General features: G+C 40.3%; 2 protein-coding genes across 2 annotated transcripts; one reads left to right on the forward strand and one right to left on the reverse strand.

The window, feature by feature from the left end:
- Positions 1-468: 468 nt before the first annotated feature.
- GCK72_008618 (uncharacterized protein) lies at positions 469-4,560 on the forward strand (the record flags this gene model as incomplete). Its single annotated transcript, XM_003093927.2, has 3 exons — positions 469-905; positions 2,805-3,063; positions 4,228-4,560. 3 exons carry the CDS (start codon positions 469-471, stop codon positions 4,558-4,560), a joined length of 1,029 nt encoding a protein of 342 aa, XP_003093975.2.
- Positions 4,561-5,091: 531 nt separating this feature from the next.
- On the reverse strand, positions 5,092-7,028 carry GCK72_008619 (uncharacterized protein; the record flags this gene model as incomplete). Its single annotated transcript, XM_053726922.1, has 4 exons — positions 5,092-5,178; positions 5,231-5,515; positions 6,468-6,582; positions 6,838-7,028. The coding sequence occupies 4 exons, from the start codon at positions 7,026-7,028 to the stop codon at positions 5,092-5,094; spliced, it is 678 nt and encodes a 225-aa protein (XP_053586499.1).
- Between the last annotated feature and the right edge of the window lie 4,695 nt (positions 7,029-11,723).

Genomic DNA, 11,723 nt, shown 5'->3' on the forward strand with positions numbered 1-11,723 from the left:
GGTACTGTAATTATTTTTCTGCCACGAGTTTTGCCGCGATTTTTTGGGAGTTTTTTCTATGATTTTCAACAATTTCTTTGAGGTTTTGTTGAGAAAATCATAGTTTTCATTGCGGTGAAACAATTTTATTAGAAAAGTCGTGGTTTTTCTGTGGAAAATGGTTTTTTTCAGTTCACAACCGCTTATTTCAGAATTTTCAAAGTTCAAAACTTGAAAATTTTATTATTTTCTCTTTGATTTTTCTGAAAATACTTCTTTTTCAGCAAAAATTCATTTTTATTTGCGAAAATTGTCTCGAAAAGTCATAAAAATTTTATGCGGTTCAGATTTTCCAGTTTATGCACCTGAAACAACTGAAATTGTAGATTTTTTCCGACAAAAATTCATTTTTTCTTGTCTTTCCTTTAAATAAAAGGTGTTTTGAAATACAATTTCACCTGAAAAATTACAATTTTCAGCCAAAAAGTCATGTCGGACCAACTTGAGAGCTCAATCAAGAACGTATTGGAACAGAAGACGTTGAAATGGATCTTCGTTGGAGGAAAGGGCGGAGTCGGAAAGACGACATGCAGTTGCTCTCTGGCTGCTCAATTATCGAAAGTTCGCGAAAGAGTTCTCCTCATTTCGACAGACCCCGCCCACAATATATCCGACGCGTTCTGCCAGAAATTCACGAAAACGCCGACGCTCGTCGAGGGATTCGAGAATCTTTTCGCAATGGAAATCGACTCGAATCCAAGTGGAGAAGGTGTCGAGATGGCGAATATCGAGGAAATGCTCCAAAATGCTGCACAAAATGAGAGTGGAAGTGGCGGCGGATTCGCGATGGGCAAGGATTTACTTCAGAGTTTCGCTGGGGGACTTCCGGGAATCGATGAGGCTATGAGTTTCGGGGAAATGATGAAGTGAGTAGAGAAATCTAGGGAAAAGATGGGAAAATGACAGAAAAATTAGAGATTTTTGCAATAAACCAGGAAAAATCTCTGCCCGGCCCGGCCCGCTCGGCCCGTTTTGAAACATTTTTTCAAAACATTTTGTGTTTTTAAACATTTTTTTGGAAATTTTTTGAACTTTTTTGAAAAAAGTATAGTTTTCGAATAAACATTTAAAATTGAATCAAAATGTGAATATGTATGATAATTTAAGCATTTTTACTCTTTTTTTTCGAAAACTTTCAAAAAAAAATTGGTAAAAATGGGTACCCATCATAGTTGTCCGGAATCCGGATTCCGGAATTCCGGGTTTTTTTTGACATTCCGGTTCCGATTCCGGATTCCGGAAAATGAAAATTTTCATTCCCATTCCGGATTCCGGTTTTTTGAATTTTTTTCCGGAATCCTGAAGATTAAATTTTAAAATTTTTTTTTTGAGTTTTAAAGACAACTGAATTACTTATTTTTCGGTTTTGAAGTTCAAAACTAGTTTTAAACTTCATATATCATTAAAAACACTCGAAAAAAAAGACTTGGACTTGCAAATTTATCGAAACATTCCGGATTCCGAGAAATTCCGGAATTCCGGGTTTTTTCGTCATTCTGGTTCCGGATTCCGCATTTCGAAAATTTGATTCCGGTTCCGGATTCCGTATTCCGGAAAATCTAAATTCTCATTCCGGTTCCGGATTCCGGGTTCCGGAAATAAAAAAATCCCATTCCGGTTCCGGATTCCGGATTCCGGAAACTGAAAAATCGCATCCCGTACAACTCTGGTACCCATTTTTGAATCCGGGCCGACCGGGCCGGGCCGGGCAAAGAGAAATTTCGGCCCGAGGCCCGGCCCGGGCCGGCCCGATTTTTGACAAGTCTGGTAAAAATAGGTTTTTTTTCAGTGGAAAACTTGAAAAATGATTCAATAACTGGATTTTTAATGATTTTTTCATTAAAATTTCGTTTGCATCCGATTTTCCACGAAAGGATCAAGTTTTACTATTGAAAACTTTTAAAAACCAATCAAAAATAGAGTTTTCTGCCAAAAACCGTTGGGACTCCACGCAAAGCGCCCTCAATGAAGAAACACTGGTTTTTACCAGACTTGTCAAAAATCGGGACTCATTTTTAATAAAGTTTTTTGAAAATTTCTGAAAATTTAGAGTAAAAGAGCTTAAATTACTACACATAATCAGATTCTGATCGAATTTTTAAGTTTTATGTCGGAAACTAGGCTGTTTTCAAATAAATGTCGAAATTTAGTTCAAAACGGACCTGACCCGTGACAAATCTGGATTTTTTACTAATTTCCTAACGAAATTAGAAAAAAATGTGTTTGGTCCCTTTTTCTTCAATTAATAACACTGCAAATTACTCAATTCCCACTTTTTCCTATTTACAAGCTCAGATCCGTGGGATATCGACAGTGTGAACGTCACCTTGTCAGTTGTAAATATAGTATAGTGACAGATGTGATAATCGGTACGTTTTCACCGTGATAGGCGCTGGATTATGGTTATTGTTGGTCCCTTGGAAATCTATAGAATCTGTAACATCCATAGGATTAAGCGCATTCATGGTCCCTGGGAAATCTATCATATCTAATATATTAGCACTGCACGCTTCTCACAACCGCGCTCCACCGAAACCGAAAAAAATAGTGTGCGAAATTGAGAGACTCAGAGAAATAGAGACATTTCTCAAGGGTATTTCGGTGGAGCGCGGTTGTAAGAACTGTGCCGTGCTAATATGTCTGTTGGCTTGGTCAAAAATGGATTTTATATGAAAAAAAAATGAAAAAGCTTCGGCCGTTTCATTATGCGATTTTTTGCACCTTTTTCTGAGTTCTAAACCCAAAAATCAGTATATCTCTTCCAGACTGATAGACTCTCTCGACTTCGACGTCGTCGTTTTCGACACGGCACCAACTGGACACACTCTTCGTCTCCTCCAATTTCCAACACTTCTGGAGAAAGTGTTCACGAAGATACTGTCACTTCAGGGAATGTTTGGGCCAATGTTGAATCAATTCGGTGGAATGTTCGGAATGGGAGGCGGATCGGTGAATGAGATGATCGAGAAGATGACGACTACACTCGAATCTGTCAAGAAGATGAATGCGCAGTTCAAGGATCCGGTAGGTTTAGGCCACGCCCCTTTTTGGAAATGTGAAAAAACACAGTTGTACTAGTGGATGCTATAAATGAGATTTCGGTGGTTTCCAGAAAGTAGCTCCGCCCATATTTAGGTCACGCCTCCTTTCTGACTGAAATTTGGACCCAAATGGGCGTGAACTGATTCAAATCCTTAGTTCACCAGTGTAGTTATCGAAATCTGAAGAGAAATGTAAAAGTTTCGAGAGAAATTGAGATTTAAGCGCTGTAAATCAGTGATTTGACTGAAACTGCTCAATTTCAACCGAAAAAAACTCTAAAATCTAATTTTAACAGTATTTATTTGAGTCCAAATGTCTCCAGATGTTCAGATTTTTATAATACAATTCGAATACCTGAATCTAGGAAAATCGGACTACCTGAAATTCCAGGTTTCCGGATGTCTGTGCATCCGGACATCCAGATTTCCAATTTTCCAAGTTAAATTTCACAAACGTTTTTGAAAATCGCCCGACTGTCTGTCGTTTGTTTTCAATTTATGGACATCCGGACATCCAGACACACCAGCCGACTTTCAGTGCAACCGTTTTCTGAAATTGAATATCTGTCCGTGTGTCCGGATGTCCACAGTTTCTGATTTTTGTGCTATTTTGCAAAGACTGAAATCCCTTCCGTTTTGAGTTTCAATTTTCGGTCGGTGTGTCCCTATATCCGGATGTCCAGACAGATAACAATTTGGCTAAAACGTTCATCATTTCGGGTTTTTCGGTGATTTTCGATAAAAAACCTTTGGAAATTTCTACAAAAAATTTTCGAAAATTTAGTAACAAAAATTGGGATTTTTTGATTTTTCTTGAAATTTTTTTAAAATTTGTACTCAAAAACGGGTTCCTGGGGGTCTGTCCTTGAAATACTCACAGTTTTTTATACAAATTTAAGATTTTTGATTCTTAAATACTTGTTTTTTCTGTTTTTCGGTCAAAATTTTCGAACATTTTTCTTGTGATTTTTTCGGGTTTTTTGTCAAAAAACTCGAAAATTGTTCGAAAAAAAAAAATTCGCAGAGCCCTGATCCTTTCTTTTTGACTTTCGATTGTCGAATTTCCGTATATCCAGATACCCAGACGGACGGAACTTTGGAAAATTTCGTTCCCAAATTCTTCTGAAATTCCTCCTTCTATTTCCAGGAAATCACCACATTCGTCTGCGTCTGCATTGCCGAATTCCTGTCTCTCTACGAAACGGAGCGTCTGATTCAAGAGTTGACGAAGCAAGGAATCGACACTCACAACATAATCGTCAACCAACTTCTGTTCCCGGATACAGATGAGAACGGCAAAGTGACATGCCGAAAATGCGGTTCCCGTCAGGCGATTCAATCGAAATATCTCAGTGAAATCGACGAACTCTACGAGGATTTCCACGTCGTCAAATTGCCACTTCTGGAGGCAGAAGTACGTGGAGGACCGGAGATTCTGAAGTTCAGTGAGAGAATGGTTCATCCGGAGAAGAATAATTAATTGGTCAATTAATTTATTTAGTTGCATTTCATTTCTCCCCGTTAATTACTTGTCTTTAATTCATGTGGTTTTTTTCCGGTTCCAGGACGTTTTAAAACTTTAAAACCGAGACGTTTCGAAACTATGTCGTTTCGGAACTAAATATTGAAATATCACTGAAAAATGGCTCATTTTTCATTTAATTTTTCATTTTTAGGGTGAAAATGTGTGTTGCGATGCCTGTAAAACATCTTAGTTCGTTGGAGCGCACTTTCTTAGTTTGTGCAATGGAGCGCATTTGCAACCCCTCAAATTTTGAAATTTCTGTGTCATGGTTTCAAAACGTCCCGGTTTCGAAACGTCCCGGATCCCCCTTCCCCCTTTTCTCCGCTTTTCTAATGTAAAATTCACTGAAAAATGTGAATTTATTGGGATAATTTATTCTTCTTATGCCTACTATTATGAATTCTTATTCTTTCCTAGGCCCCGCCCCCTTTTCCCACCCACAGAAGACATATATAATTCATTTATTCTTTGAAACTCCAAAAATAATTATAATTTCTTTGAGAATAATAGGAAAATATCGTCGTGAGTGATGAACTTGTAGCCTTGTTCGGCGGTTGTCGCCATTCCATTTGCCTGAAATTTAAGGTTTTTTTTTACTCCGCCCCACTTTCCCGACTCCACCCACCTTCAAACTCTCGACAATATGACTCTGCTTCAAACAGTGACATCTGAACGATTTCCCGCCGAAATTGTAAGTAGTCGCACCCAAGACTCCGCCCTGAATCAGGAATCCCCCGTCTTCGATGAGAGAACACGCACTACGGACCGCCCGAAAGTAGGCTTCAAGGGTCTCACAGGAATACTCGAGACAGAATACTGTAGACACCACTTGGAACTTTTGAGGCACTTCAATCGATGGATTCTCCTTCCAGACGACTGATTGAACTACTGGAGACTCATGGACGTTTACCTGGAAGAATGTCTGTCTGTATGTTTGTACTGGAAAGTGTCCGGATGTCCGTTAGTCAGATAGAGCGCGTTTGCTCACCTCGAAGCTTAAAAAAGCCTTTTCTTTTCAAGGTTTTCGCCCAGAAGCTCATATTTTTGTATCTGTCTGTCCGGATGTCCACTAGTCCAATAGAGCGCATTTACATACCAAAAGGACGTTTTTTGAGTTTTTGGTGTCTGTTTGTCCGGATGTCCTATGTCTGTCTGTGTGTTTGGATGGGGGTGTCCGGATGTCCGCAAGTCTAATAGAGCGCATTTACATCCTCAGAAATTTCGAAAAACTGACATTTTTACCCAAATGTCCGCTAGAGCGCGTTTGCAGACAGCGGAAATTCAAATTTCCCGGCTATTTTGCAGTCTGGAACTTTTCCGCTGTGTGTCCGGACATCCGGATGACTTTCTCATTAGAGCGCATTTGTACTGATTTGGAAATATTTGCAGTAGAGCGTGTTTGCAACATCGTAAAGTGTTCTAGTCCATTGGAGCGCACTTGACAAAATGACAGAGTGTTAGGGAAAAACTGATACATTTGTTCAGTGGATCGCATTTGCAACCTCTCAAATTTTCAAATTTTGGTCTTTCTGTGCGTCCGAGCGTCCCATCCGGATGTCCATTAGCATACCGGCTGAGAAAGTTAAGTCACATGTGTAGTTCCGACAGAGCGCGCTTTCTAATGTTTGGGAGAAATTTCCTGTTTTATCATCAGAGCGCGCTTGCATTACATCTCATCAGACCCCCTTTTCTTTGTTAAATTCGCAATAGAGCGCACTTTCTCAGTTTTTGAAAATTTGCGTTGGAGCGTGCTTGACAAAATGACAAGTTTGTGCAATAGAGCGCATTTGTTCCCTCTCAAATTTTGAAATGTCTGTCTGTGTGTCGTCTCTGTCCATCAGTCCAGATGTCCACCCACTCACATCCAACACAGCTCTCATCAGTTGTCTCGTTTTCTCCTGCATCACTTTTCCAGTTTCCATCGAAGCCTCGATATTGGCTATCCACGTGCACACGTTGCTCCAGTCAAATGTAGATCTACAAAATTTTGAAAAAAATCGATAAATTTTTTTAAATTTTGAACTCGAGCAAACGCGCTCTATCGGACTTGGTTTCATTGGAGCGCACTTGCAAGTGTAAGCGCTAAAATCCAATAGAGCGCGTTTGGTGTGCAGGATTACGGTAGATTAGGCATATGTAGTATTGTGTGCATTTTGTCGTAACATTCGGTGCATTCAGCGTGATCAAAAAAAATTCAAAAAAAATTGTCAAAAAAAAAAGTGATTTTCTTACCGATTCTCACACCAACTGATAAGTGTCTCCCGATTGGCTGGCGCATAATCCGACGTATAAATATTCTGAGCACGGAGTCTCAACGCGATGGGAAGGTATACTGTAGGCCCCGCCCCCAGATCGAGTACTGTATTCACTTTCTCTGGGAGACGGTACAGTATACCGGGAAGGAAGAAGAGAACGATCTGCATTGCGGTGTCTTCCGACGCGGTTTTGTAGAAACAGTCGAGGTAGGCGGACGGGTTGAACTGGAAGTATACGGTAGGTACGGTGGGGCGCGATTGCATAGTAGTCCATTAGAGCACAGTTGCTTAACGTGGACAACAACGCAAAATGTGCAATACGGTAGGGCGAAGTTGCAGAGCGTGCTTCAGAGTGCACTTGTATCCTCGAAAATTGGAGTGCGGTGGGGCGCGGTTGCATTGTACGCAAATTCAAAAAACTCAAAATGTTCATTAGAGCACATTTGCATCGTAAGAACTAGTTTGTTCAATGGAGCGAAGTTAGAAAACCTGCACTTTTGATTTAGAGCGCGTTTACATCGTCTAAATGGATTGTTTAATAGAGCGCGTTTTTGATAAACATTAGAAAACTGTCCAAACTCGAAATGTGTGCGTTAGAGCGCATTTACAACATCCGGACGTTTAAAAATTCGATTCAATCGCGCTCTATTGAAATCATTCAAAGTTGCAACCGCGCTCTACTGCACAAACATTTTACATCCATTTCGGTAGAGCGCGCTTGCATACACGTTCCAATTTTTTCAGACAAAATTCTTTCAGATTTCTGTCGGTGTGTCCATAAGTCCGAATGTCCAAAGAATTATTTTTAAAAAATCGCAAAATTGTTAAATTCAGACTGAAATGTCCGCCTGTGTGTCCGTGTGTCCAGATGTCCAGAAGCCTAATTTATCATGGATATCCGGACAGACAGACACACCGACAGACTTAAGTTTGATCCGGAAATTCAGTTTTCCGGACATCTGGGCAAACAGACATCAGGACAGACAGGTAATTCAAAAATTGCAGTTTATCAAACGCGCTCTATTGGACTGTCATCATAATTTCAAATTTTCAAGGTATGCAAGTTCGCTCTAACGAACTTCCCCGATTTCTCCATTCTTATCCAGGAATGAGCAAATGCGCTCTACTAGATTGTTTCCCAAATCGCTTTAAATTCAAATCCCTAACATCTGCAATCGCGCTCTACCGAACTCGGGGGGTGAGTACTGAAATCAAACGCGCTCCACTAGACACTAGACCAGTTTTTCATGCATTTGGACATCCGGATATTGAGACACACAGACAGACAATCAAAGGAATCAAATGACTGTCTGTCTGTGTGTCCAGATGTCCGGATGTCTTCAAAATCGTTAAAAACTGCAATTTCTAGGCATCTGGACATCCGGACATCGAGGCACACATTCAGTAATATCAAATAAGTGTCTATCTCTCTGTCCATTAATCCGGATGTCCTCAAAACACAATTTTTTTGAATATCGGGACATCTGGACACACAGAAAGATACAAAAGTTCCAGAACTGAGAGCAGCCGACATCCGGACACCTGGGATACACAGACATACAATCAGCAAAATGAAATAACTGTCTGTCTGTGTGTCCAGATGTCCGGATGTCTTCGAAATCGTTAAAAACCGCAATTTCTAGGCATCTGGACATCCGGACATTGAGAAACAAGGATAGACATTCAGTCATATCAAATAAGTGTCCATCTGTGTGTCTTTTAGTCCGGATGTCCTCAAAACTCAGAATTTTGAATATCGGGACATCTGGACACTTGGATACACAGACAGATATCCAGCAATAACCAATTTTGTCTGTCGGTGTGTACAGATGTCCGGATATCATCAAAACTGGACATCCGGACATCAAGATAACTGTCCATCTGTCTGTCCATTGATCCGGATGTCCTCGGATTTTTAACATTTGTGGAAAGATTTGACCATTCTTATTGAAAAAGCGGGAATGAGAAAATGTGCTCTAATGAACTTCCAAGTTTCCAGTGTTGTAAATACGCTCTAATGTCAATTTTTCGTGCCGCCACTAACCTTGTCTTTATGCTCCTCAGCACCACACTCCTCATCCTTCTTCTCCTCTTTCCCATCATCTACCTCCGTATCGTCCTTTTTCTCTTCCTCCGTTCCGGTCATCTGAATTCTCTCCTGAATAACAATTTAGAGAAATTTCCATATCAAGATAAAAAGTGTACAGAGTGGGAAACAGGGAGATGCGAGAATTGAGATAAGTCTCTTTTCCTCCAAGAGGTATACTCACAAGAAGAAGATATCCGGTCTCTCCGTCCCCCCCCCCCTGGGAGCTCCATCTCACTCTCTGCGTCTCTCCCCTCGACACACTCTCTCGTCGGAAGCTTTACCCGCCCGAGATTGTTGTAACACTCTACTCACACTCTCTCTCTCTGATCTCTATTCTATTTCTCTTTTCACCCTCTCGTCTCTCTGCGTCTCTCCGCCCGATCACTCTCTCGTCTCTCTCAGAGAGAGAGAGCAAGAGTGCTCTTTCCTGTCCCATCTTCTTTATGTTTCTCCGTTTTGGATCACTCTCCCCCCGTTAATTGGCCTCTATGTTCTCTTGTTTTTGGTCTTTCTCTTTTTGTTTTGCAATTAATTAGTTTTTGAGAGAGGATATCCGGATTCATGAACACACAGACAGATAGGTTTAATATCTGTCTGTGTTTCCAGGTGTCTGGATGTCCGAATGTCTAGAAATTAAAGTTTTAAAGACATCCGGACATCTTCTTACACAGACAGACAGTTATTTCATTTTGCTGATTGTCTGTCTGTGTATCCAGGTGTCCGGATGTCCGCTGCTTTCAATTCTAGGACTTTTGCACATTTTGGCTTGTCCCAGATATCCGGATGTCAAGAAATTGTTGGTTTTAAAGACATCCGGACATCTAGACGCACAAACAGACAGTAATTTGATATGACTGAATGTCTGTCTGTTTATCTTGATGTCCGAATGTCCATATTGTACGAAAAACTGGGTTTTTGGTCTTTAAACTCACTTTTTTACAAAATGTTTTGGTTTTGCTGAAATCTAGATTTCTGGGAGCACAGATAGACAACACTTGTTACTGCTGGATATCTGTCAGTATGTCCAAGTGTCCGGATGTCCAATTTGGGGACATCCGGACTAAGGGACACACAGATGGACAGTAGTTTGATATGGTTGAATGTCTATCCTTGTTTCTCAATATCCGGATGTCCAGATGTCCAGAAATTGCGGTTTTCAACGGTTTTGAGGACATCTGGACATCTAGACACACAGACAGACAGTTATTTCATTTTGTCGATTGTATGTCTGTGTATCCAGGTGTCCGGATGCCCGATGTTTTCATTTCTTGGACTTTTGTACTTTTTGGTGTGTCCTGATGTCCTGATGTTCAAAAAATTAGAGTTTTGAGAGGGCATCCGGATTCATGGACACGCAGATAGTGAGCTATTTGATATGACTGATTGTCTGTCTCGATGTCCGGATGTCCAGATGTCCGCTGCCAGAAATTCTTGGCCTTTGTATCTCTCTGTGTGTCCACATATTCAAAAACTGCGCTTTTGAAAATCTATGGGCATTCGGACACACAGACGAACATTAATTTTACCAGTTTGGTTGTCTGTCTGTCTGGATGTCCGGATGTCCGGAAGTCAGGGTTTTGATGTTTATGCTAAAACTTTTCTCAACATTTCTTTGATTTTTCAAGACATCTGGATTAATGGACAGACAGATGGACAGTGATTTGATATGGCTGATTGTCTGTCTCGATGTCCGGATGTCCGGATGTCCAAAAATTGCAGTTCTTAACTATTTTGAAGACATCTGGACACACAGACAGACAGTGATTGTCCAGATGTCCAAAAAACCGCGCTTTATTGGGCTTTCAACTAATTTTTTAAATCAAAATTCCCGGAGAGCCGGACATCTTGACACACAGACAGACAACCACGTGACTAAACTGTTTGTTTGTGTTTCTTCGTGTCCAGATGTCTGGAAAATCGGATAAAATTTTACAGCATTCAAAATTTTTTAGTTTGTCGGTGTATTTTTCATAATTTCTGACATGCGGACATTCCGAGTGTCTGTCTGTGTATCCTGATGTCCGAACGGAAAAAAGCTTTGTTTGAGCGTCCAACTGTGTGTCCGGATGTCCAGATGTCCCGAAAATTCGTCACTATTTTGCCGAATTTCAGCGTTTTTGCATTGACAAGTTCGGATTTCCTTTTCTTTTTTTTTCTGTCTTCTAGTCCGAATGTCCGAATACCCGCTATTAATCTGATTCGGGGACTAGAAAACCCATATGGAAAGTTAGGCCATGATGATGGGGGACTAGTTTTCCAATTGTGCGGTATCTAGGCCACAAATATAAAAAAGTTAGGACATCCGGACTGACAGACACACACAGAGTCCATTTTTCGTTTTCAGACTATAATTCCATCTGTCCGTCTGAAAATCCGGATGTCCGCACAAATCAATCGATTATTTAATCGTTTTCCCGTCTGTTCGTCTGTCTATTTGTCCAGATGTCCGCAATGTGTGAATTATCGCATTAAAATGTTATAATCCACTTATAACTCCCCTCTTTTCCTCTTCTTTTCCCCCTCAAAATTTCTTCATTTTTCGCAATTTTTTCGTCTGTAAATAGCTGTAATTTTGGGCGGTTTCTTTCTTTTTTACAACCAGTCACATTGTTTGTCAGCTGTCAATTTAATAGTGATGAAATTTCATGTTTTTTTCTGGAAGAAGTTGCGTTTTATTTATTGAGCTATTTTTATCGATTTTTTGAAAACAGATTTTACGAAAAAACCGTCGAAAATAACATAGAAATCGCTTTTAAATCAAAAAAATGAATTTT

This window comes from Caenorhabditis remanei, chromosome III (assembly GCF_010183535.1).
Source record: "Caenorhabditis remanei strain PX506 chromosome III, whole genome shotgun sequence".
Taxonomy (NCBI): Eukaryota; Metazoa; Nematoda; class Chromadorea; order Rhabditida; family Rhabditidae; genus Caenorhabditis; species Caenorhabditis remanei.